The sequence below is a fragment of the Hypoxylon fragiforme genome, assembly GCF_022984875.1.
Source record: "Hypoxylon fragiforme strain CBS 206.31 chromosome Unknown GGS25scaffold_6, whole genome shotgun sequence".
Lineage (NCBI taxonomy): Eukaryota > Fungi > Ascomycota > Sordariomycetes > Xylariales > Hypoxylaceae > Hypoxylon > Hypoxylon fragiforme.
The window spans coordinates 428,138-453,882 of record NW_026054761.1 but is presented as its reverse complement, the minus strand read 5'-3'; the positions used below and the strand labels follow the sequence as shown (position 1 = coordinate 453,882).

Sequence of the window (25,745 nt, the reverse complement as noted above, 5' to 3'; positions counted from 1 at the left end):
TACATTTCGCCAAACCCGACAAGAAGATTTCATATAGACATGAAATATTAAATCGTGAGAACAAGTCGCCGACCTACATGCATTCCGGACAGCTTCCGGACGGCGGAGCCGTGATAGCCGCATTAGCTTCTTTTATGCTAAGTGACAGAAATAGAAATGGCAGCGAGGAATATAAAACTGCTTGTGTAACAGAATATACCATGTTGGAGTTTGAACCGACATAAACAGACTTAAGGTACTTTTTAAACAGCTTTTAGACAGAACCAATCTATATGAGCGGCTGGTCGATATTATGAATCTCTTGCCTCGTATCTATCTAGCTGGTGTACGGCCGTAAAATGTTGGAGCTTGATGTGAAGATAGGTTGGTATTATCTGAAGTGCCCTTGCGTTATCGTAGTAGGTAGTGCAGAGATGCGTACCTAGGTTAGTAACCTAGACTGTTCATGAGATATTCTTGATGCGCCCTACTGTGTGGAAAGCACTAACTTAATGGAGGCAAAAATAAGCATGCTTGGCTTGAGTAGTGCCAAGTGCATCATATGGTGAAATACATTCAGAGATACCTACATATGTAGGTAGTGTGTACAATACATACCTAACGTCAAAGGTCTTGCTGGAGGAGATAAGAGCCAGGTTGCTGCTGATTATTCATATTTGCAAGATTATTGCGGCCAGATCTTCAAACAACATACCTGCATAGTAGGTATGTACATATGAATCAGCTATGAATTCCTCACCGAGGGAGGTAACAAGGAATAGGTATACCTACATAGATAGGTATGTACTGGGTATAGTTAAGCTGTATATTATGTACGTTCGAGTGGTTGCTTTTTGTTCCCTAGTATCTAAACAAGGTCAGAATAAACTTATTAGGGCTGGATCAACAAAAGATAAATAAAAGTTCAGGTATAATAATGCCTGGAAGTTATAGAACGACGCGTTGACCTGCCCCTTTATTTGATCGAGTCTGAGGCCATCGTCATTTCGCACAGCACCTTTTGCAGGGCTAGATGACCTATTTTCGGAGACATCTGGGATCTGGCTGGGGGTCCCTTGAAAGCTGGCCCGGGTAAGCGAAGTGGCACGAAATCGTGTTGAAATCTGAACCAACAAGCGAGTATTATTTTGCAGAAAATAATAGGTAGGCTCCATATGTCTGTCCTGAACAAATCTAACGTGCAAGTTTCAGCAAATCTGATCGACACCCAAATCAGAAACAATAAGATGGACCCCATCGATATGTGCTAGGATTCTCCAGCGTCTTTGTCAATTGGGTTCCATTGATGGGCAGAGTGTAAAATCTTGAACGTTGTGAAGCATCGTCATCTGTTGAACAGAAAAACTATAAATTGCAGGCAGCTGGCCCTGCAAATAAAGGGTCTCATGTCATACACGTTTTCTTGAAGTTTGAATGAGCAATGTTGACGTCGAGGATAGTATGTCGATCACGGAGAAGAATCACTGGAGGGTTTCTTCGGCTCAACAATAATTTAGGGAGAAGGTAAGTTGCATGAACACCCGGCAAGGTGTTATATCGGTGTTTGTCGCTGAAGGCATCATAATACTGATTACGTATCTGGCTTATGTTTGGATGGCACTCAAGGTTTCCGGGCCGAGCAAAGGCTGACGAACGCTGCTGTGGCCCGAGTTTCTGCGTGTTGCCGCTCTTTTCTGTCAAGCGTGACAAGATGTTTGACTTTCCGATGTTGTTGAGATGACAGTTACATGCTAACCTTGGTATGTAGATATTAGGTACCAAATCACCTACTCTTTGAAGTCTTCAGAGGTGTAGAGTGATGCTACTGTACCAATGTCTATTGCGATGAAGTGAATCAACAACGAAAAGAAGATCGACGATTGATTGATTCGTGAACACTTGAATTGAAGAGCTGGAGTGGGTAGGTAGGTAGGTGGGTACCTAAGGTCCAGGTGGGTTGCTTTTCTTCAAAAGCCCAGTGGCCGTTGCGATTGGATCAGTTCGAACTTCAAGGTTTGATCAGTTTGATCCATGTTGGTTAATTTTAAGGTGCTTCTGAAGCCTTACTGAATCTGGCTAGTGCCTGTCTGATGTCCGTGGTTTGACAGGGACCCTAGCTCAGGTACGAAGTACTGTACCTTAGGCTTTAGTTACTTTCAACTTGAAGTTGAATACAGCACTGAGTACCATCCATCCATTTGAATCATGGAAATCATTACTTTTTTGATTACATATAGGCTAAATGGTAACTACTGTGTAATGCGTAATGGTATAAGCTGCATTTACACCATGTTCATGTTCTCATGAGGTTCAATGTTGTCTATAATAGTATCTACGATGTACCTAGAATGGATGTACATCATTGATATTTACATATGTATGATAAGGAAACCTTAGTAAGACAGATTCAATCAATTAGAGAAACGTTCTAATTTAGAAGTCTGTTGTTCGCTGCCTGCCAACTCATTCGAAACCGTTTAAAGACAACCTCGTGCATGCCTATCTAGGACTAGGCAGATTTAGGTAAGTTTACCGTAGGGGGTAACCTTGGTCGCGGGTTGACAGAGCCTGATATAATTGAGAGCTATTGGGCAGAATAATCCCTGTTATCGACTTAGAAGGGCATAGTGGATAACGACATCTGGACATCTAGAGTCTAGACAGTGAACATTGAAATCCATCCCTACCATTAGTGCTAAACACATGCCTAATGCAGGCGCTCAGGCACAAGAAGTACAAGTACAACATCACCCGAGGGGGAGCAAGGAGCATCAAATTGATCTCCAGGGCTACTACCAGCCAAGCAACAGCAACCACAGCCCAGCAGCTCGGGGTACCAACTGGGCTTGCGCAGGCATCTTTTTTTTTTTTTCAATTTTTTTCTGAAACTCCCGTCTGTTCTCACTGTCTCCCTCTCCATCGACTTGACCTTGACAGTCAAATCTTGTCGCAAATACCCAAACTTCAACTTCATCCTCTTTTTATCCCCAGATCCTCCCCCCCTCCCCATCCTAATCAATCGGATCTACGGTGTCACGGTATACCGTCGTGACCTATCTTCTTTTCTTGTTTACCTGTTTTATTCTTGATTTTTATGAAAATTCCCACATTCTTTTTATTTAGCATACCTAAGGTGGACTGCCGGCCGAAGATCCCCGAGAGTTGTGTCAAGTCAATACAGTGAATCCACTCACCACCGTTGTGTGTTATCCGGTGTTGTGCACCCCCATTCCCAAAAAAACCACAGCATGTTAAGCGCGACCTGAGATCAACCACTCAACCACACAGTTTCCGGCTCTGGATCCATACTCCAGTTTCTAGTCTCAAGTCTCAAGTCTCACCTTCTCCAACTATAGACACTCGTTCGTCAACGGAAACGCCAACACATCCCGAACCTATCGGGCCATTACTCCACGAAAAACCTCAGCAACAAAAAATCAACATTCTCTCAATGTCCTTTTACAGCAATTGATTTCGCAAGATACTCATTCCTTGATTTTTTTGGTTACAGGCACAGTTACCACTATTACTGCGACCAGTGCACATAAGATTTACCCGCAAAAATTAATTGAAAACCAGAAAAAAAAAAAAAGAAGAAAATCCATCTACTGAATTCCATCGGCCAGTATTTCAGCCACTTTTACCGATCGTTAGCATCTGATAACGACAAGCTTTCGGCAACCAGTAAAAAGAGGCTAAACGGGACGAGTTCTGATTGTGCCCCAGTCGAGTAGTATGCAGTCTTGAGCAATGATAGGATCAGATCATCATGCATCCGCGGTGCCAGTGACTACTGCATTCGAAACGAATCCCAGGAGAGATTGCGGCGAGTCTCAAGATTCAACATTCTTTGCGCAAATCAATCAAGGCAATATGGAATCGCCTCGAGCAAAGAATGGCCGGAGGGCGACTAGCTTGTCAGGATGGACGTCAAAAGCAGTCCTTTTCTCGGCCCTTGCCGCAGTTCCTGGGTCGATGGCACAACAAGGAAGTTGTATTTCGTTGTCGGGGTCTACGGTCTGCCCGGCTTTTCAGTCTGCCTCCGTATCCACCAGCAAGCAAGTGACGGATTTGTTGTAAGGCATTTTCCTTTTCTTTGTTTCTCCCTGAGCCTTTCCGACTGTCGAATCCTCTATCTATCGCCTCGAATTCTAACATGGGATGCATCTAGCTCGTTTCTTCAATACGTCTCAGACGTGACTTCGTTCGATCGTCAATTCACTCAATATATCCAAACCGATTATGTCCAGAGACAGTAAGTCTAACCTCGTTTTTCTGTAATCATCATCTCGAAGCTTATCTTCAATTCTAGGTACCAACAGTTGCTGGGATGCGGGAACATCGACCTCGTCAACACTACTAATTTATACGCACGTTTCACCACCTCAGTAATCTGTAATGCTATTATCCAGAACTCCGTCCAACCCTGTAACTTGGCGGATGACGCCTCGCGACCCTTGTGTGCTGACTCTTGTGCCCATTACGCCGAGAGTGAAGCATATCTTGCGGCTGACACTGATCTCTGTCCCAGTTCCAGCAATGGCCGCCAGGATCAGTTAAGGGCTGATTTCATCAATTGCGCTTTACCTGCGGATTCATTATCAACTAGCAGCTGCATACAAGGCATAACTAATGAGCCAGATAATTGCGGATATGGTCAAGGTACTATTGGGTTGTGTTCCTATTGCGCCTCTGGCGGTATTAATTCCACCGATACCTGCTGTTACAACTCGAACATTGAATCAAGATGTGCAAACGTCGTCTTGCCCACCATTACGCCCACCGTCTCCCTAAATACATCGATGCCGACCGCCACAGCAAGCAACACAGCCACACCCGTTGCGAACAATTCGGGAAATACTGGCCTCTCCGGTGGCGCTATAGCTGGTATAGTTATCGGGTCTGTGGCTGGCTTGGCTCTTCTAGCATTCCTCGTGCTCATGTGCATTAGGCTTGCACGACGAAGAAACGGCAGCCAAAAGGGAAGTGTCTTTAACCAGCCGTCGCCTTCTAGGAAAGGACCACCGACGGGGCAAATTCCTGCCAACCAACCACCTCAAGGATATGAAATCCTCCCTGGTGGTAGAATTGCTCGCATGTCCGCATTGGAAGGTCCCGCGGGAGAGCCAGCCTCGAGGCATGGTGGCTCACGGCGTGGTGGATCAGCTAGTGCAGCAGTGGCCGGCTTTATGGCAGGAAGAAGGAGGGGAGGAGACGACCATTCATCTTCGGACTCGTTTGGAGGGAGCCCAGCGTCGGAACCACGTGCAGCTGTATTACGGCCACCTCCGATTAACATGCGCAGGAATGGGTCGCTATCCAGCAGCTCGGTACTTGCAGGCGAAGACCCTCAATCTCCCACTAGTGCAGGGGGAATGTCGTCACCTCCTGGCGTTAACAGTCAACAGTCGGAGCAGCTACCATTCTTCAAGGATTACTATTCTCAAGACGACATCCACCCAGGCGAGCGTGTCGCCACCCTATGGGCTTATCAACCGCGCGCAGCCGACGAGTTTGCCTTGGAACGTGGCGATATGCTAAAGGTGGTGGGCATCTGGGACGATGGATGGGCGACTGGTGTCCTGTTAGATGAAAGAGCAGATGAGTGGGAATCACGAAAGCAGGCACAGAGGGATAGTGGTGTTTCCAACACGTCAGGCCGTGGACGAGATTCGTCACCTGCAGCCGGTGGCGAGATCAAGGCATTCCCGTTAGTCTGTGTCTGCCTTCCGGAGCACTGGAGGAAGACGATCGAAGGCGATGGATCCACAGAGACTGGGTCCAGTGCGCATCCCATTTGATCCCGATAACGACATTTTGCACGTTGTTTCATTTAATATCTAATGGATTGATGAAAGCATGTGTTTGCATTGCTACGGCGTTCAGGGACTTTTGACTTGCACCCATAATCTTCGGTCCAAGCACAGCACAAGCACAGCTACTCTTTCGTCCTTGGGGGTATCCTCAATTTATCGTACCTGACGAACCTCTGCGTTGGCCGACCTCGGCTTCCCGCCTTTTTTTTTAAACTTGACCCTGCACATAAACACGGCAACTTGCACTGTCGCGATTGATACGCCTAATGCCTTCGATTCTACAGAAATAATTGAGTTTTATATGGATGGCATCGCTTCGGATCACAACACGGTCGTAAGACTTGGCTCTGGGCCACATAACATGAAGAGATGCGATCTTAAAATTAATACGACGACGACGACATACAGTTGTGCCCTCCCCCTTCTCTTCGATTGAGGATGCTATATACCCGGTGTGTCAGCAAGGTGTTTGAATGTTTGGAGGTTTGGAGCGAGTTGCTGCCGGGGAGGGCTATTGTCGTATAATTCCATTCGTGAGAGGGAGAGTCGGGGAGAGACTAAAGTGAAGGTAAAAATGCATATGCAGCTACCTAGATGCCCAACAGACGAGCAAAGGGGTGGAAGGGGAAGGTTGAAGATTACAGTATATCTTCTTTAGTTGCCGTCACAACAGTCTTAGGCTAGATACGTCCATGGCATAGATATCTTTCTAGGGGCTTCTTTTAGTTAAAAATTGTAGCCTATTGTCTCACTTATAAACTTGGTAACCTCGAGTTTTTTTTTTTTTTCGTAGACATTGTGATTGTACATGTAAGTATATCACTGTGTATGTGGTTGAACGAGAATGATTCCCCTATTAACCCACATGTACTAAGTATCTGAGCTAGTGTGTACGGCATAGTTACATAGGCACTTAGTATGTGCATGATACAGGAAGCTTGCTTCTAAGCAGTGTATACATAACTATTCATATGTCGGCTTTAAATAAGTGCTGACCCACCTAAGCTTCTAAGAGTCTCCCCACTAAATCTGGAGGGACCTAGGTACCTAGTGTACTGTACATAACGCTTCCAGTTGAACCATATCCGTCATCAAGATCACACACACAACACACACAACACAAACGCACACAGGCACATGCGCGTCTAACCTCGTGAGCAGTCCGTGATAAATACATTCATCAATTCATCATTTTCCGCAATGCACACTTCCAAGTGCTTTCCAAGATAGAAAATATATCCAAATCAATCCACAAATTCACACAAATTACTGTAGAAAGCCTCGAAGATGGTTAATACTCGTCCTTTTCCAACACACTCGGCCAGGTAGCGACTATCACATGCGTTTGCAAGATGGGTAATAGCTACTCCCTAACTACACCATATGCTGGCTCCGCCGGTATCGACGTACCAGAACTAGCCGACCTGGTGCACGAGAGATCTATTGGCAGTGCCCGGTTTATGAAGAGCATTCGTGCTCGTCACCATGATGGCAATGTACTGGCAAAGGTCACAGTCAAGCCCTATACGCCACTGTCCTTGCGCGAATATGGCGACAAAATCTTGCGTGAGCTGCTATCGTCCGATCATACCTTATTCCTCATTACTGACAAGCTCACTAGGTGAACGAGATAAACTGCGAGACGTCCCCAACGCTGTAGGCTTCGAGCGTGCCTTCGAAACGGAGGGAAATGCCTACCTCGTGCGACAGTACATATATAGCTCCCTCTACGATCGTATGTCGACGCGACCCTTCCTCGAAGATATAGAGAAGAAATGGTTAGCCTTCCAGCTGCTATGCGCACTACGGGATTGCCACGCTCGTGACGTATACCACGGTGATATCAAGACGGAGAATATCATGGTGACTTCTTGGAACTGGCTGTATCTCACCGATTTCACCGGCTCCTTTAAACCCACGAAGCTACCCGACGACAATCCCATGTTCTACTCGTATTTCTTTGACTTATCCGGTCGACGTATATGCTATATCGCCCCGGAGAGATTTATCGAACATATCGAGAATCCACAGGCGCATCTTCAGGGACACAAGCTTACATGGTCGATGGATATTTTCAGCGTCGGTTGTGTGATCGCTGAACTATTCCTAGAAACGCCCATTTTTAATCTCAGTCAAATGTTCAAGTATCGCAGGGGCGAGTATGACCCGGTCATCTCGCACCTTAGCAGGATACCCGATCAGGGTTTAAGGGAGATGCTTTCGAGCATGATCCATATTGACCCGGAGAAGCGATACTCGGCAGAGCAGTATCTCGATTTTTACAAAAACAAAATATTTCCCGAGTATTTCTACAGCTTCCTGCATCAGTACATGGAGCTTATCACCGATTCAAGTTCTGGCAGAGCCCCGATTTCAGGATCAATGAGGAACTTAGGCGAAGCTGATGAGCGGATAGATCGGGTATTCTACGACTTTGACAAAATATCCTATTTCCTAGGATACCATGATGGAAAGGAGTCGTCTCAGCTCATACACTTCACGCCACGACTCGGTTTAGGTCTTTATCCTGTGCGACTAAATATACCCAATAATGAACATTTTGCATCTACCGGAAAGCAGCCTCCTACCGACGATGGAACCTTGATTTTCCTTACTCTTGTTGCCTCCTCTTTAAGAAACACGGCTCGGGCAGCATCAAAGATCAGAGCTTGTGACATACTGTTGGCCTTCTCGGAAAGACTATCTGATGAAGCGAAACTCGACCGAGTCTTACCGTATCTCATGACCTTGTTGAACGATGATGTTGATCTCGTTGCGATTGCAGCTCTTAGATCTGTTACCCAACTTCTAGCACTCGTGTCGGTTGTCACGCCGGTTAATGCCCACGTCTTCCCCGAGTATATCATGCCTAGGATGCAGGTCTTCTTATCGGGTGCCTCTAGACAGCCAATCATGGGCAAGGAGCGCAGGGAGCCGACTGCCTTAGTTCGAGCTACCTACGCATCGTGTTTAGGAAGCCTTGCGACAACGGCCTCCAATTTCTTAGAACTTACAGCCGTTTTGAGAGCCGAAGGGTCCATCAACACAGCTGATCCGGAGGTAGAGGCTGGGAGTGACCCCGATGCTGCGTTCGACGGATTGTTTGATAATGCTCAAAGCGAACTAGTCGAACTGTTCGAGGCACATGCAAAAGCTCTAGTGGAAGACTCAGATGCTTCAGTGCGCCGAGCATTTCTCAGCTCCGTGCCTGAACTCTGCATGTTTTTTGGCAGTGCAGAGTCTAACGATATTATCCTTACACACCTGAACACTTATCTCAATGACCGGGACTGGATGCTAAAATGTGCTTTCTTCGACACGATCGTTGGCATCGCGGCTTTCCTGGGTAGCACAAGCCTAGAGGAATTCAGCCTCCCCCTGATGGTACAGGCGGTAACCGACCCAGAAGAGCACGTTGTGCAAGCAGCATTGCATTCTTTGGCGGAACTGGCAAGCTTAGGCCTCTTATCGAAAGCAAAGACTTGGGAATTAATTGACGTGGTTGGCCGGTTTACTATGCATCCAAACCTATGGATTCGAGAATCTGCAGCAGAGTACATATCAAGTGCTGCCAAGCTGCTATCTCCTGCCGATATTAGGTGCATTGTCCTGCCTCTAGTTAAGCCATTCCTCAAGCCAGCGATTATCCCTGAATTCTCAGAACTCGCATTGTTAGACGCACTGAAGAAACCGTTATCTAGAACCGTGTTCGACTTGGCGCTGTCGTGGGCGCAGAAGACTGACAAAGGACTGTTCTGGAAAGCTGTTCGACAGCAGAAGCAATCCACATTTACGATTGCCTCCACCGCATTGGCAATTCGCTCCTCCCGGGAGATGCAGCCTCAGACGCTAAATAAAGTGCAACGAAACGACGAGGATGAGCATTGGCTTGCTCGGCTACGAACCATGGGAATGGCACCTGAAGATGAATTCAAATTACTAGCTCTAAGGGAGTTTATTTGGCGTTTAAGCCAGATGAGGAATCGCGACTTGATCACACAGGAAAACATCACGACGTCTTTGAATAGTATCATCCCCCTAAGAAGTCTAAACGTTAAATTGCAGACGATCATGTTTGATGACACTGTCGGTTTGGAAGAGTCCATCCGAGAACAACAGCGGCTCTCGGATCTAGACAAAGGCCCATATACGATCACCGATGCTCTGCTGGATGCTTCAATGACTATCGACGAGCCTGTCGGGAAGAGGCGACGTGCTGCTATCAACAATCATCGCTCACGTCTTAGTAGCCAAGGAGGAACCGTATCACCCAGGACAAGGGACAACAGAACATTGTCACCAGCGCAGACTCAGACTTCCTCGCCCATTGATAGAACTAGCTTGAACGAACGCCGTCGAGCTTCATCTACCACGCGTAGGCGCGCTTCTCAGGATGATGACGCCTCAATTTCCGATGCTCCATACTCTTCCAGGAGAGCAGTTCGCCACCAGTCGAGCGCGCTTGACCTTTTGAATAGAAAGGATAGCGGAAGGTCTATTGCCGAGACAGGAACCACCGAAGCCAATGCCTTCGGTCAGGTGGAGGGTCCGTTTGCACAAAATCCATTGCCTCAGATCACAATCCCCAGCACAGTGACAGAGGACGGGATGCCGGGGTCTCGGCAGCGGGCCGTTCATACGTACGAAGGAAATGACCCTAGCATATTGAAGATGCTCGACAATATGTACATCGATAATTATCCTCACGACATAGCCGAATTCGGGCCTCTCGTTTCTCCCATGACGAGGAGAAAGGTTAGCAAAGCGACCGGTCAGCCTAGCGAGGAAGCGTGGAGGCCAAACGGAAGTCTCGTTGCCACGTTTTCGGAGCATACGGGTGCCATCAATCGTGTTTTGCCATCTCCAGATCATCTATTCTTCATCACTGGTAGCGATGACGGAAGTGTCAAGGTCTGGGACTCGTCTCGGCTCGAACGAAATGTCACACACCGCGCGCGACAAACACATAGGCATGCGCCAGGTGCCAGGGTGGTCTCCTTGTGTTTTATCGAAAATACCCATACGTTTATCAGCTGTGCTACGGATGGCAGAGTTCATGTGGTCAAAGTTGACACGGCTGTCACGAGCGGGGCGACCAAATATATTCGGCTGCGACTTCTTCGCGAATATCAGCTTCCGGCAGACGAGTACGCTGTCTGGTGTGAGCACTTCAAGCAGGAATTAAACTCGGTGCTCTTGCTTGCGACCAATCGGTCTCGAGTGTTGGGTATTGATCTTCGCACCATGACGCTTCTCTACGTGCTGGAAAACCCGGTACACCACGGCACACCGACCTGCTTCTGTGTTGACCGAAAGCGCAATTGGCTACTTTTGGGCACGTCACACGGTGTCCTGGACCTTTGGGATCTACGGTTTAAGATGCGACTCAAAGGCTGGGGCCTACCGGGAAAATCGGCCATCTACCGGCTCAGCCTTCATCCCTCCAAGGGACGGGGGAAATGGGCATGTGTGGTAGGGGGTGGGGGTGTGGGGGAGATGACAGTATGGGACATAGAGAAAACTCAGTGCAGGGAGATATACCGAACGGGAGGGTCGAAAGAGGAGCCCAAGGAATACAAGCCATGGGACGTGGACGAGGACAAGCCTGAGGGAATGCTGGACCGTTTTGCAACCAATATTGACCCTGCCGCCAGTGGTAACGGGGACCGCGGGGTCCGAGCCATGGCGGTAGGTTCAGGTGCTATGGAAGACCAGCGTGATATACGATACGGATATGTCTTGACCGGAGGCTCAGATAAGAAGCTTCGGTTCTGGGACCTACTCCGAGTCGAGCACTCGTGCGTGTTCAGCGGGTATCAGGGGGACGATGTGAGAGCTATGTATCATTCGACTACCTCGTTAACGCAACCAGGGCTAAGTATTATCACGGAGAAATTGGTCAAGCAAAGCAACGCGGACCAAAAGGGTGGTAAGAATGGGAAGCCTGGGGGCAGTAGAGAGAAACCGCCGCGACACACGGTGATTTCGGCAGAGCAGGGGAAGCTGCTCAGGAGCCATCTAGACACGATCCTGGACGTGGCGGTATTAGAAGTGCCTTACACAATGACGGTTAGTGTAGACCGGTCTGGAGTGATTTTTGTTTTTCAATAAGAATAAACAAGCTATTTAGATAACCCAGTTTTGGTGTTTAGGAGGAGGGGAGGGTTTATTATTGGTTTCTTGGTTGAATACCTAGGTAGGATAGGTAATGCGGTCTAGTAAAGGGCGTTGTTAGGTGTAGAAAGCTTTGGCTTGGTTGAAGGAAATGGTGATAGTTACATAGGCACACTATGTAGCGTATCATTGAGAGCAATATGACTATCAACTTTGGACTTGTGTAAGTAGGTACCTATAGGTGTGTTGCCAGATAAAGGTATGTGTTTATTGTCCTGTGTAATTCATATCAGGGGTTAGTAAGTACGAAGTACTACTACATATGTAGTAGTAGTAAGTTCAATGTTGTATATTTGGTGCTACCTCTAGAATTTCAAAGTGGAGACACCTAAGACAAACGAGTATGACGTCGGTTGGGCTATTTATACGTACTATAAATGGTTATACTTTTATATCTCTACTCCTGAGTATATTTATTAATATTTACTAACCTAGGCAACTTACACTAGGCAATCATCGATATACATCATCCAAACACATGGCACCCCATAAATCCCTCCGGGCTTTTCTAGCAACGGCTCGCGCGGCCCTGACGGCCCCACCGTCCAAACGGACGGCTTCTTCTCCTCCTCCTCTGCACTTTGTCGTTGGCAATGAGTCTGCTGGTAGGTCGACCATTTATTTCTGTTTTATATGAATTAGTCACTATTATATATATATGTACCAGGTGCGATGTTGTAGACACGATTTTTTAGTTCACTAACAGCAACGGATCTTTTTTTTTTGGATTTAATTTTCCAAAAGTGAGAGGAGGGGGTTTTTTTTAAAAAAAAAAAAAAGAAAATTCGTTATTTACTAAAAGATTCTAGACCTCGACTCCCTGTGCTCCGCCCTCTTCCTCGCCTACTTCCGCACATACAGCCCGCTGCTGCGCGGCAAAGATCACAGCCGCAACATCCTGCACATCCCCGTCTGCAACCTCCCGCGCGATGATCTGGCGCTGAGGCCCGAGTTCGCTGCGGTGATGCGGTGGGCGGGGGTCCAGAGCTTGGATGAGGTTGTCACGCTTTCGGAGCTGTTGTTGCCGCTGTCGGGTAGTGGTGGCGAAGGGAAAAAGGAAGGGGGGGGAGGGGAAGAGTTGTGGATTTTAGAGCACGAGGAGACGAGGTGGGTGCTTGTCGACCACAATGTGCTGACAGGTGCGCTGGCGAAAGCATTCGGGAACGGCGATGGTGAGGGTCGAGGTGTCGTGGATGGATGTATTGATCACCATGACGACGAAGGCGTGGTGCCGCCGGATGCGCGGCTAAGGGTTATTGAGAAGTGCGGGAGCTGTATGAGTTTAGTGGTGGAGGAGTGTGCGAAGGCGTGGGAGGCGTTGGGAGAAGAAGAGAAAGGGGGTAAGAGTGAGGATGGGGATATGAAGAAGATCAACGCGCAGTTGGCGAAGCTGGCGCTCGCGCCCATCTTAATCGATACCACGAACCTGGGCGACGCGAATAAGACGACGCCGCGTGATGAGCGGGCCGTCGCTGTTGCGGAGGCGTGGATCGCGGATGCGGCTGATAGCTACGACCGCGCAAAGTTCTTTGCCGAGCTGTCGGCCCTGAAGGCGGATCTCTCGCCCCTGTCGATCTACGATATCCTGCGCAAGGACTACAAGGAGTGGGTTGAAGAAGGCAACGGAAGTAGCCTCAAGCTAGGCACGTCGAGCATAGCGCAGCCCATAGCGTTCCTAGTCGACAAGGCCGGGGGCGAAGAGGAGCTGGTGAAGGAACTGGAAGCGTGGGCTACGCGGAAAGAGCTGGATGTCGTGGCGCTGCTGACGGCGTGCGAGAAAGACGGCGTGTTTATGCGGGACTTGCTGGTCTGGGCTAGGAACGGGCCGGAGGTTGTGGAGGCTGTGAAGGGCTTGTTCGAGGGGAACGGGAAGGAGACGCTGGGGCTGAGTACGTGGGGAGAGGGAAGGTTGGATGCGGAGGATGGGGAGGGCAGCTGGAGGAGGTGTTGGAGGCAGGCGGGGTTGAGGTATAGTCGCAAGCAGATTGCGCCGATGCTTAGGGAGGCGTTGAAGGGGGTGGGGAAGACGTGAGGGTTTTGGGGCGAGTAGAAGTTTAGAGTGGGTAGATGGTAGGTTATAACTCTAGGGAGCTACACTTTCAATATACTACACCACCTAGGTACGATATCCATCATTATTAGCACGGCAAAGTTCAAACCTCTCTCTTCATTTTGAACTATATACATAGCTAGGTTAGGTATATAGGTACCCAGATACCCTGTACCTACACATAAATACGGCCCGAAATAAGGAGGTGTTCAGGGGCGGTCCCTACATCCCCGCCACAATAGCATCCAACCACTTCGCCAGCCGATACCCCTGCTTCGCGATCTGCAGCTCCACCACCGGCTGCGCCGCCGTCGTGTAGGCCCCGCTGACGTCCTGGTTCTCCACGGCATCGACGCCGTCTCTTAGAACTGTCGAGCACACGTACGCGTTGCTCTCCGTCGCCCACCTCAGCGCCGTCGCCGTCTGCGACGCGCTCGTGCCCACGCTGAGGCCGGAGATCCAGCTTGCGGCTTGGGACTTGTAGGTGCCTGAGTCGATTTCTAATTGGGTGGGGTGTTAGTACCTAGGTATGTAGGGTAGGTGAAGAAGAAAAGAAAGAAAAGGGGGGGAGGGGGGGGGGTGGAAGGGGTAGGTAGATATACTCTTGATCAGAGCCGCAGACCACGACCTCGCGCTCGACAGCGAGGAGCCGCCGGAGACGGACTCGGGGATGTCGCTGTCCCAGACGGCGTGCAGGTTGGTGTCGTCGTCGCCGTACTTGACGTCGATGCCGTTGCCGCCGATCTCGAGCCCTTCGCAGTGCAGCGGCTGGCCTATGTCGCCTGCGAACTGTAGGTAGAGAGAAAAGAAAAAATGGTGTTAATCACGGTGCGCTGCCTAACTTTTGAGGGTCTTCTGATATATATATATATATATGTGTGTGTGTGTGTGATGCAACTTCTTCCCGATGAACGTCCCCGTGGGTGGAATTGCTTACGTGGATAATCATCTGCTAACGTTAGTAATTTCTATACGTAGATATAAGTCTCGGGGGGTAACGCAGGGTAGGTAGGTAGACTGGCTGCTGATCGGCAAAGAACCCCCCCTTTGTTTTCTTTTTCTTTTTTTTCAAAAAAGAAAAAAAAAGGAAATAACACACACACACCTTAGCAGCAATTGCCAAATTCGCACCACTCGCCTCCTGCCCCATTAAGATCGTCGTATAATTCTGCAGCGCGCGCACCACGCACCCCTCGGCGCCACAGTCGCGGTCGAGGTCCACGCCGCACGCCGAGGGCGGGTCGTCGTTGGCGTCGACGTAGTGGTACGGCGCCGAGAAGGCCCCCGCGCTCGTGTACCGGTAGCTGTCGGCCCACGACGCCACGCTCGCCAGGTAGTCCGCCGACGTGTCGCCTAGCAAGGTCTGCAGGTAGGTCTGCGTTGCGGGGAGCGCGTAGTGGCTCGCGATGTAGGCGACGGTCTCGTGGCCCATGGCGCCCCAGGCGGAGGCGCCGCGGAGGAGGAGGAGGAGGAAGGTGATGATGGGTAGGAGGGGGACGAGGCGGGGCATTGTTGTTGTTGGGGGGGAGGGGGAGGTAGGCTTGTTTGGTGAAAGACTACGGTGACGTCTAATTTGAGGGCCTTGGTGATGAGGTATGTAGGTAGGTACCTAACCTAGGTTAATGAGGCGCGTGAAGACGAGAGAGATAGAAAAGAGACGAAGGACGCCAAGATATAAAATGTTCTACCGACTTTACCTATATACATACATGTGATGCTTCACTTGGCATTTGTGCGTACCTACCTACCTACCTAACGACTCACCTACCTACCTAGGTAGGTATCAAACTAGGGCGCTGAGCTATATGTAACGACAATATGATTTGATAACAGATGCGGACTGAGTGTGCATCCAATGCCTAGCTTCAGCGGCTCACGCCGAAACCCCTACCTAATCTACCTACCTAGTACCTAGGCATCCCGCACAAGACCACGGGGATATAGTACGGACTTGGTAAAAAGCAACGCGGATCTAGATAATCAGAAGGTGCTTGCTTTTTTCTCAGCACGACCTACTTTAGGCTACTTATATGTAAGATCAGAGGTAACATCGCGACAACCGGGGATGGAAGGGGTGCTAGTACTACATAGGATCATCGCCATGGATTGAGGGCGGGACGGCCTTATCTACACTAGAGTAAGTCTGCTCGGCCAATCAAGTAAGGCACGTTGATCAGGAACGGGCTCGCCTCGAGATTGAGAACGATGCTGGAGAATGAGTCCCGAGACCATGGTTGGTTCGGGCTGGGACCTGCCTTAATTGGATCTCGGTGAAATGCAAGTATGGAGGACAATTGGAGGTAGGTGGTGTTCACCTGGGTACTAGGTAAGTTTGTAGTAGCTCTGCCGTGGTTGTCGAGGTTCATGAAATAGTCAAATATATTAATGGCATAGTTATCCAGCTATTCATAAAAGTGTTAACTGGCGGTATATTTCGTGTTTCTTTGTTATGCAGATGCTTTTTCACCTGTAATGAGTAGTGAGTAGTGAGAGGCAATAACACCCGACCAAATATATGTATCTTGTGCTATTTTGCCCCAGTCTACGGAAATGCAACCATTACGGGCCATGGCCAGATAGGGAAGGTCCTAGGTTAGCAAGAACATTTCATGGCCAATATCAATGGCTCAATGGGGCATAACACGTTAACCCAGTTTACATTAGACATACAACTTTGAGCACAGCCTGTACAAAGTCGTGTGACTAGTAATCTTCCCGATATCTTACATACTATCAAGCTGAACAAAATTACTAGGTACTGTACTAGGTAGAATCAGGCTTCATATAGACCTCTCAAAAGCCTTGGATGCTCCTGAGCATTTTCACAAATTCTCGACTCGCAAGCTTGTCGTGTACCGTACCACCTGAAGAGATCAAATCGGAAACTGTTTTGGCGGTGGGATCCGCGATGTTAATACACTCCACAAGCGCTTTCCGCACCATGCCGGTAGGTAATACGGGCGGGTCTTCTGAAAGCATTTCCTGAAAGCAGCGTCTTAATGTTGCGGTGCAAACTGTCGGGGATCGTGTAGCGACCGCTAGTTGGTATATAAGCGTATACATAGCTGTCGAGCGTGAGCGCAGATACCTCGGTGGTATCCGCCAGGCATTCCAAATGCCATCCCAGTGGCGTAGTCCAGCATAGGCTTGCATGAGCGTCATGATCAATGGCTCGCTCATACAAGACATGTTTGCTTGTAACAAAACGTTTTCTAGTCGTTGAATCAGTGCTATATACTCTCTGGATTGGAGCTGTCGAGCACATCGAGCCGCCGCTTCAATGATGACGACAGCTATATCATTATCCAGGACTGACTGTCTACGTTGCTGCATCGTTTTCAGAAGTTGGAGGGCGATTTGGGTCTGTTCGCCCAGCCCACCCACATCTGAGCAGTAAATACAGCTCAATAACTGTAGACATTGCTGTCGTGAGATCTCAATACCATAGAGACACACCTCGTCAACGAGATGCCGTACATCATGAATCATCTGAATAGGAACATTTTCATTTGATTCACATGCTTTGGCCTGAATAGCTAGACGAGATTCCCAGGTTTGGGATGGAGGAAGACCCTGGCATGCAACGCTATATAGCCGGAGGAATGGAGTCAATGTTTGCTCTCTAGTGGTAACGCCGAGAAATGCACGCGCCGAAGCGAGAGGCACTCCGTCGAGACGATCTAGAAGTAACTTCAAAAGGCGAAGTTTCTGAGGTTTGTCAGAAGTCAGAATTTGTTGAAGTTGCCCTTCAGAGCGGACATGAAGAAATGGATCGATTCCCGGGGCCTCGCCGCTATATTCTGGGCGTGTAGAAAAGAACCGTGTTTGCTGGAATGGTATCTTTTCGTTAAGATTATTATTTTTGGAAACCGTACGTGGGCGCGAGGAAGCCAGAATCGCTTCTTCTAAGGGGTGTAGTTTTTCTGGGACTTTGGCTTCTGGTTTTGGCTTAAGCTTCGGCTCCAACTCCGGCTCCGGCTTAAATTCCGGTCCCGGCTCCGGCCCCGGTTCTGGTATTAGATCTTGCTCGATGGGTTCATCATCGTCACCTAGAGCTTGTTTCCATAGAGTCTCCAGCTTCAACTCAGCTCTTCGAGATTCAGTCATTATTTGAACGACAACCGTGTGGCCATTTTGGGAAACGCCAAATCCTGCCACGCGCCCATCATCTGCAATCACAGCAGACTGGTCTTTTCCACGATTTATGGTACCAAGATTGACACATATCCAACCGGTTTGAATGCCGTCATCGGTATCTTCGACACCACCGAGGAGCTTGGCCCGTTTAGCTTTTCGACGCAACTTCATCTTGCGCTCATTTGGGCCGAGCAAGCCATCAGCATTGGCATAGATTCGATGCTTAACCCGCAACCATCGTTGAAGGCGGCCAGCGGATACGCTGAGATGGCGCTCGCTGCGGGCTGTCCCGAATAGCATAAATAGATTCGGGCCTAATGCCGCTGGAGGGTATAACTCTCGAAGATCTAAGAGCTCGAGTTCGTCAAGGCCCAGTTCCTCGGAAATATATTCCAACAATAAGTTGACGATCCTGGGAGCTCCTTCGGGGACCTCGGGTAGAGGAGGTTGCTCAATAGAGGCGACATGTCTTGGAGGTTCAACCTGAAGATACCAAGGGACATTGGCCAAACTCGAAGAGTCTTTGGCAGCATCATTCTGTCCTAGATTATCAGGCGCATGACTTTCCTCCGAACCTTCATTGGCTGAGGCTGCCTCATCTGAAGCTATCTCATCTAAAGGCGCACTATGGTCATGATCAGGCTGAGAAGAAAAGGCTCGGCTTGGAGCTTGGGTGATGAATCGAGGCCGATATGGAAGAGAATTAGGCCTTGTGATAGATGAGGCGACTGCAAAAGAAGACGAAGAAACAGTAGTAGTAAATAACTTCAGAACAGCTAAACGACAATGAGAGCAGCTCGCCGTGGTTAAAGCATGTCGAGCTACCATTTTTTTTCTTCTTCTTTCTTCTTTCTTCTTTCTTTCTTCTTTGGTTATAATTGATTTTAGATGGTGACAGTCATCGATGAGATCACAATATGTACTGTATGTACTGTATGTACTGTATATACTGTATGTACAGTAAATATAATGTATGTAGATGGCATCAATGGTTACAACAAAACTTCGTCAATGTGAACTTGAATAGTTAAATATATGGACCCGGGATAAGTCTGGAAGATTAGCAATCAATTCATGAGTTAACCCATGTTTAGATTAGCGTAGTGGAGAGATGCAGATACAGTGGATATAGCATCAGACTTGAACCAATTAGAAGCTTTAATTCTTTATTTTATGTAGATCCAAAATGGGGTTCTTTTCTTGATGGCGAAAAAAAAAGAAAAGAAAAATTAGAATATGAGCTTCTCAATTATTCGTCTTCTACCTTTTTTTTTTCCGGCTTCAAAATCTTTAACGACTTCATGTTAGAATCATTTTAGAGGAGAAAAAAAAATCTCGACAGATTCAAACAAATCTGTTGAGGTCTTCGTCACTCCTTCTATTTCCTTTTTTTTTCTTTTTTTCTCCTTGAATCCTTCCACATCTCTTCCCCTCGTCTCAATCAATATCTGCCCCTCCTCCCGCTCCCGATATCCAGAAAGATATCGTCGCAATGCTCGTGCGACCTCTTTCAGCCCGGCAGGGCATATTGCTGCCGAGGCTCAACACAACAAGACGGCCTCAATTAATCGCTAGAAACCCATCTCCACATTCCCTTTATATTCCAAATCGCAGAGTCTTGACAACAGCCCCAGCCGAGCCACTAACAAGAAGGAGGAGGGACTCAGTGTCGAAAGATCCTCACACAACTGTCCCCAAGAGGTCTCTTGCTACTGCAATGACCAATCCTATACGCCAAGATGAGATTCGCTTTGATCAATACCAATCACACATCTCTCACAACTACTCATCTCCCTTAACTCCTCGATTATACGATATACGACCCTTCGACCCTTCTTCACCATTACTTATTAACCGAAAAGATGACATACCCTTCCCACGTTCTAGAATGAACACCAATGGCATACCTGGTGGTCTTGATGAGATGCTATCGGTTTTTGATGCTTGCCTACACGTTGGCAAATTAGACAGAGCCGCTCTTGTCTTGCTCCGGTTCGGCGACATGGACGTCTTAGCCGCCCATGACCTAATCGCCCTTCACAACCAGTACCTTCGCGTAGCCATGAACAAAGCCTTCGATGAACCAGACCCCAAATGGGCTCAATCCCTCCATAGATGGTTCGAGGTACATATCAGAGGCAAGCGCATACCTCACAATGCCGAGACTATCGCATGCATGTTAAAAATAGCCCTTCTCTCTTCTCAAGGAGAGAGGCTCGAACGGCTCGTGGCTCGGTATATGGATTTGATGCCTGGTGATGCCATATATTCAGTCCTCTCCCAAGACGAAATATTGTCTCAACAAGACCTCGGTGTTATTACCAGCATTTATAAGCCCGCTTCCGATCTTCTAGAGGAATTTGAACCCGTGGCGGAGGAGACGGAGGAGACGGAGGCGATGGAGAAGACGGAGAAGACAGATACCAGTTTATCCCAATCGACGACGACGACCGGAACAAAGCCAGAAGTAGACAATACCCCTGAAATTCTTGCTGTACCGCAAAAAGGACTGGGCCTGAAATCATTGCGTGGTGTATTGTCATTTTTCGCCGACATCGAAAATCAAGACCTGTCTACTCTGCCGATGGCAGAACGCCGAGAAATCCAGTCTCGCTTGGAAAAAGATTGCGTGGAAGCTGCCATCGCCCGATGGAGAGAAGAAAACAAAGCGCTCCTGCAAATGGGACTGAACAATTCATTATCAACTAACGCTCTGAGTTCGCAACTCTACGAATGGCAACAGGCTCTGGAATCTAAATTGGATGAGGAGTTTGCGCTGTTTGATCAATCGGAAGCCGCCCGCCGGAAAGGGGTCGCGGACCATGATCGTTGCGTATATGCACCTTTCTTGAGGCTTTCGAACCCGACAAGGCTCGCTGCCGTCACCATCATAAGCGTGCTAAATGCAATTTCAACAACAGGCGCCGACAAGGGTGTTCAATTATCGAATCTGTTAACTCTCTTATCGAAGGGAGTAGAGGATGATATTAAATTTCTGATACGACAGAAACAGAACCCGCTCTTTTATAATAAGCACAAGTCTGGTAAAAGAGTTCGCAAAACAAAAAAGCAGCAAGCCAAAGAAGCAGCAGCAGCAGCAGCAGCAGCAGCAGCACCAGGCGCACCAGGCGCACCAGGAGCTCAGCCCGATGTAGAGGTTATTGAAGATGCGACAGGCACACCGGTTGTTAGGCCAAAAGAAAGCACCGAGATGCCCGCTAATATTATAGAAAGCACCAAATATGAAACCAAGTCATGGCCTTTACTGATCAAAACTAAGGTCGGCGTTGTTTTGCTGTCTGCTTTGATGGAGACTGCGAAAGTAAAGGTGGTCCGAGAGCATTCAGAGACCAAGGCACTCGTTGGTTCAACCCAACCCGCCCTGACCCATACAACCATATATCGAAAGGGTAAAAAGGTTGGTTTAGTTATGCCAAACAAGTTCCTGGTCGAGCTTCTGAAGCGAGAGCCCCCCGGAGATTTTCTTGCGAGACATTTACCAATGCTTGTCGAGCCGGAACCTTGGACTAAGTTCGACAAAGGGGGTTTCTTAGAGTTTCCCTCCCAGCTTGTGCGGGTCAAAAACGGCGAGAAAGATCAGAAGATATATTCCGAGGCTGCCGTAGAGAGAGGGGACATGGAACAAGTTAGCAAAGGGCTCGATGTGCTTGGCCGAACCAGTTGGCGGATCAACAAGCCTGTCTTCGATGTCATGCTCAAAGCGTGGAACACTGGCAAGGAAATAGCCAACATCCCTCCACTAGATCCTGATCTTCCCATACCCGCCGAACCCACGTCCGATGATCCCTTGACTAGACGAACCTGGCTGAAAGCCGTGAAAGCGATAGAAAACGAAAAGTCAGGTCTCCACTCTGAACGCTGTTTCATGAATTTTCAACTCGAGATTGCCAGGGCTTTCAAGAACCAGACTTTTTATTTCCCACATAACATGGATTTTCGAGGACGTGCCTATCCGCTCCCTACATATCTTAACCATATGGGCGCAGACCATGTTCGTGGTCTACTTCGTTTCGCCGAAGGCAAGGAGCTTGGTGACAAGGGGCTACGGTGGCTCAAAGTTCACCTAGCGAATGTTTTTGGCTACGACAAGGCAAGCTTGAGTGAACGGGAGGCCTTCGCGATGGAGCATCTCGAAGATATCTATGATTCTGCTAACAACCCCTTGACGGGCAAGCAATGGTGGCTCAAAGCGGAGGAATCGTGGCAATGTCTTGCAGCTTGCTACGAATTAAAGGCGGCGTTGGAATCCCCCGACCCTACCAAATATGTCTCTCATCTACCCGTTCATCAGGATGGTACTTGTAATGGATTGCAGCACTATGCGGCGCTCGGTGGTGATTCATGGGGTGCCCAACAAGTGAACCTGGAACCCGGAGATCGTCCCGCAGACGTGTATTCCGCAGTAGCAGAGCTCGTTAAAGAAAGCATCGCGGAGGATCTAAAGACTGACAACACCTTTGCGAAGGCGGTTGACGGCAAAATAACGAGAAAGGTGGTGAAGCAGACTGTTATGACAAATGTATACGGTGTCACTTTTATGGGAGCCAAGGCACAAGTGCAGAAACAGCTCGAAGCAGCCTATCCAAACATCCAAAAGGACACAGAAATACCACCGAATTTGCTTGCCTCATACATCGCCACCAAGATCTTCAAGGCTTTATCCACCATGTTCCGTGGAGCTCATGATATTCAATTCTGGCTTGGAGAGTGTGCAGGCAGGATTTGCCGTGCTCTTACTCCAGAACAAATGAGTCGGATTTCCAAGGGAGACGATAAACCGATTTTGGTCTCGTCCACAAGATCACGTAGCGTGAAGAAGGAGAAGCCGATTGCTGAACAGATTCTCAGCCAGTTACGGTCGACAGTGGTTTGGACCACTCCCCTCCGGATGCCCGTTGTCCAGCCATATCGCAAGAGCGGGACCCGTATTATTGAAACTTCCATGCAGGACCTTACTCTGCAGGTACCCGAGCGCTCCGACCCTGTAAATAGACGGAAACAGTTACAGGCATTTCCTCCCAACTTCATTCACTCCCTGGATGCCAGTCACATGCTGCTCTCTGCTCTTGAGTGCGACGAACTCGGTCTTTCGTTTGCAGCTGTACATGATTCTTTTTGGACGCACGCTGCAGATGTTGACATTATGAACCGTGTCTTGCGAGACTGCTTCATTAGGATACACAGCGAAGATGTCATCAAGCGTCTTGCCTCCGAGTTTGAAGCCAGGTACAAGGGCGCTCTTTACCTGACCAAGATTGATCGGAAATCTGCGGCTGGAGATCTGATTTATGCACATCGCAAAACCGTGAAGCGAAACTTGAAAGAGGAACTTTTGGTCGAATACGAAAGATTACAACTACTGTTGTCTAAGGACCCCGAGCAAGTTAAGAAGGGTAAAAAAATGGTGACGCCTGCTAGCATCTTCGAAGATATGGCCGCTTCTCAACCCCTATCAAGCACGGAGGACATGGAAGCAGTAGGCCTGGGCAACATTCCGGCTGGCAACAATGCATCCGGCGCAGCTGTAGCTGACGATTTGATGCATAGTGGCGAGCCAGCTGGGTTAGATGTGAGCAAAGTTGACGATGTGGATGACCATGACAATGGCGATGACGACGCAGATCCTAGTTTGATGAAAGAACTGGAAACGAACCGTTTTGAGTCAAGTATATCGCTTCAAAAACAGAAAAAGGCCGCTAAAGTGAAGGAGAAGGCGACGAAGAATAGGGTTTCCACAATCACTCTGTGGCTACCGCTAACTTTCCCTGAAGTTCCCGAGAAGGTAAGTAAACGAAGGCAAGCATCAAGTCGGCAAGAAATACTAATCAACATGTGTTTAGGGCGAATTCGATGTTGGGCGACTCAAGGATAGTCAGTACTTTTTTTCCTGAGTCAAAAAACCTATCTCCTACATACCTAGTAGGGATACATTTGGGGGGGGCGGGGGATGACCTTCATGGTGGATTAAGTTCAAGAGTGGACGGCGTTTACGAGAAACATTATCTGCTACGTTTTTATGAGCGAATGCATCATTCGGCGTTTGGTGGTAAAAGGCTGCGCCATGCAACGGCGTGTAGGAAGACCAAAGGGGCTTGGTGGGACGATACGAAGGCACTGTACGGTACAGCATATACAGTATATACACAAGAGCTTTTGAACAGAATCTGTATAGTAAGTCGCTCGGGGAAGGGGGGGGGGAGGCGGTCTAACCTAAGTGGTTTTCAGGTCATGGGGTGGGAAAAGGATGCGAAATAGGGGGAACTCCCATCCACTCCGATCCAGTCATGTACAAAAATCTATCTATCACCAAAATAAATTCGAAATATCTTGAAAGTCGTTTTGGACTGATCCCGGAGAGGAAATGAATTGAAAAAGCAGTAGCATAATTATCTAGTATTTAATTTTCATGCTTCGTATGAGTAGGTAGGTAGGGAGTCATCACAGGGCTGGGCAGAATAAGTCTAACAACCTAGGTTATGAAAAATCGTAACGCAAGGGTCACGATGGCCTCGAATCGACTTATGATGACGGTTTCTGGCGCGTCATGTGTTTGCTTCTCTACCTGCCTCGGGGTACACACACACACAATGTAGATATTTAGTAGCGGCTTCTTCCAAGGTACAGTACCTATATGATAGGTATCCAGGACATGAAATCTCCTGTCATCCACAGTGGCAAGTCTAGGAGGCATCTAGAACGAGAGAACCGAGGCAGGAAGGATGGATGGAGTAGATGCATCGAGGCTAAGATTTTATTATTTTTTTTATCTGGGTCTTGTAGGTACTGTAGGTAAGCGGGTACGAATACTGATGCAGGTAGGTTAGTTTATTAATCCGCCAGCCAGTGAGGAGAGGCGTATACGCGAATCCCAGATTGCCGGAAGGAAAAGTATGGTGCTGATGGTGCTGATGACGAAGGATGAGATACTTATCCTACCTTAGGTAGGTAGGTAGGTACCTTGCCTAGGTACAAATAACTAAGTTGTGGTTTTGATATCTGGGGTATGTACATACATAGTGGTGAGAGATAGTTATGTACATAGTGTAAGCTGCATTTTAATCAAAACCCTCGGAGCTGAAAAAAGAAAAAAGGAAAAAAGAGAAACGGAGTCGAATGAGAGGGTGGGAGCTAGTTAGATAGATTCATTGGGTGGACGATGCGGTGAGTATTACTAGGTACCACACACACATGACTTCATGTTACCCAGCTCAGATCGTAGGGCTGAAGACAGGAGAACACAACATTGAACATTGTACCTATGTCTGTAACCTCCAAACTGTAACTGTGCCGTACATGTAGCCCGATGTTTCTTATTAGATAGGTAACTAGGTAGTCACTACCTACCAGTACCTAACCTAGGGTATATCATGGCATGGGTGATGCATTTCGTGTGTTAATTAAATTGAGATGTTGGGGGGGGGGGGGGGGGGGGTTCTTTGGTTCCCGGGATGGAACGAGCCTCTGGGTGGCTCTTTTCCAGGGTAGCGTGTAAGATTGGTATAATACAATACTAATATATTTCCTCCCCCGTGTAACGCGAGCCGAAACGCACCTTACCATTCGAGTGA

At 48.3% G+C, this 25,745-nt stretch overlaps 6 protein-coding genes across 6 annotated transcripts; 4 read left to right on the top strand and 2 right to left on the bottom strand.

The window, feature by feature from the left end:
- Window positions 1-3,852: 3,852 nt before the first annotated feature.
- On the top strand, window positions 3,853-5,780 carry GGS25DRAFT_522435 (uncharacterized protein; the record flags this gene model as incomplete). The annotated part of the gene is made up of 3 exons (XM_049264238.1): window positions 3,853-4,055; window positions 4,151-4,234; window positions 4,292-5,780. 3 exons carry the CDS (start codon window positions 3,853-3,855, stop codon window positions 5,778-5,780), a joined length of 1,776 nt encoding a protein of 591 aa, XP_049115319.1.
- Window positions 5,781-6,832: 1,052 nt separating this feature from the next.
- GGS25DRAFT_313120 (ARM repeat-containing protein) lies at window positions 6,833-12,213 on the top strand. The gene is made up of 2 exons (XM_049257734.1): window positions 6,833-7,361; window positions 7,417-12,213. The coding sequence occupies exons 1-2, from the start codon at window positions 7,148-7,150 to the stop codon at window positions 11,904-11,906; spliced, it is 4,704 nt and encodes a 1,567-aa protein (XP_049115318.1). The 5' UTR covers window positions 6,833-7,147; the 3' UTR covers window positions 11,907-12,213.
- A 234-nt stretch (window positions 12,214-12,447) lies between these two features.
- Window positions 12,448-14,001, top strand: GGS25DRAFT_522433 (DHH phosphoesterase; the record flags this gene model as incomplete). Its single annotated transcript, XM_049264237.1, has 2 exons — window positions 12,448-12,574; window positions 12,779-14,001. The coding sequence occupies 2 exons, from the start codon at window positions 12,448-12,450 to the stop codon at window positions 13,999-14,001; spliced, it is 1,350 nt and encodes a 449-aa protein (XP_049115317.1).
- A 120-nt stretch (window positions 14,002-14,121) lies between these two features.
- Window positions 14,122-16,071, bottom strand: GGS25DRAFT_313123 (nuclease S1 precursor). The gene is made up of 4 exons (XM_049257735.1): window positions 15,125-16,071; window positions 14,957-14,968; window positions 14,622-14,808; window positions 14,122-14,519 (listed from the first exon to the last, which is right to left on the bottom strand). The coding sequence occupies exons 1-4, from the start codon at window positions 15,527-15,529 to the stop codon at window positions 14,242-14,244; spliced, it is 882 nt and encodes a 293-aa protein (XP_049115316.1). The 5' UTR covers window positions 15,530-16,071; the 3' UTR covers window positions 14,122-14,241.
- A 322-nt stretch (window positions 16,072-16,393) lies between these two features.
- On the bottom strand, window positions 16,394-19,176 carry GGS25DRAFT_493785 (uncharacterized protein). The gene has a single exon (XM_049261284.1). It carries the CDS (start codon window positions 18,982-18,984, stop codon window positions 16,813-16,815), a length of 2,172 nt encoding a protein of 723 aa, XP_049115315.1. The 5' UTR covers window positions 18,985-19,176; the 3' UTR covers window positions 16,394-16,812.
- Window positions 19,177-19,380: 204 nt separating this feature from the next.
- GGS25DRAFT_493784 (DNA/RNA polymerase) lies at window positions 19,381-24,559 on the top strand. The gene is made up of 2 exons (XM_049261283.1): window positions 19,381-23,959; window positions 24,018-24,559. Exons 1-2 carry the CDS (start codon window positions 19,649-19,651, stop codon window positions 24,066-24,068), a joined length of 4,362 nt encoding a protein of 1,453 aa, XP_049115314.1. The 5' UTR covers window positions 19,381-19,648; the 3' UTR covers window positions 24,069-24,559.
- Window positions 24,560-25,745: the final 1,186 nt, after the last annotated feature.

What these genes read in the sequence shown, in the direction of transcription:
- GGS25DRAFT_313120 (XM_049257734.1), top strand. Translation starts at nt 7,148, where the DNA reads ATGGGTAATAGCTACTCCCTAACTACACCATATGCTGGCTCCGCCGGT. An exon ending in ATATGGCGACAAAATCTTGC is followed by an intron (nt 7,362 to 7,416) that starts GTGAGCTGCTAT and finishes CAAGCTCACTAG; the next exon opens with GTGAACGAGATAAACTGCGA.
- GGS25DRAFT_313123 (XM_049257735.1), bottom strand. Translation starts at nt 15,529, where the DNA reads ATGCCCCGCCTCGTCCCCCTCCTACCCATCATCACCTTCCTCCTCCTC. An exon ending in GTCTGCGGCTCTGATCAAGA is followed by an intron (nt 14,520 to 14,621) that starts GTATATCTACCT and finishes CCACCCAATTAG; the next exon opens with AAATCGACTCAGGCACCTAC.
- GGS25DRAFT_493785 (XM_049261284.1), bottom strand. Translation starts at nt 18,984, where the DNA reads ATGGTAGCTCGACATGCTTTAACCACGGCGAGCTGCTCTCATTGTCGT.
- GGS25DRAFT_493784 (XM_049261283.1), top strand. Translation starts at nt 19,649, where the DNA reads ATGCTCGTGCGACCTCTTTCAGCCCGGCAGGGCATATTGCTGCCGAGG. An exon ending in TCCCTGAAGTTCCCGAGAAG is followed by an intron (nt 23,960 to 24,017) that starts GTAAGTAAACGA and finishes ACATGTGTTTAG; the next exon opens with GGCGAATTCGATGTTGGGCG.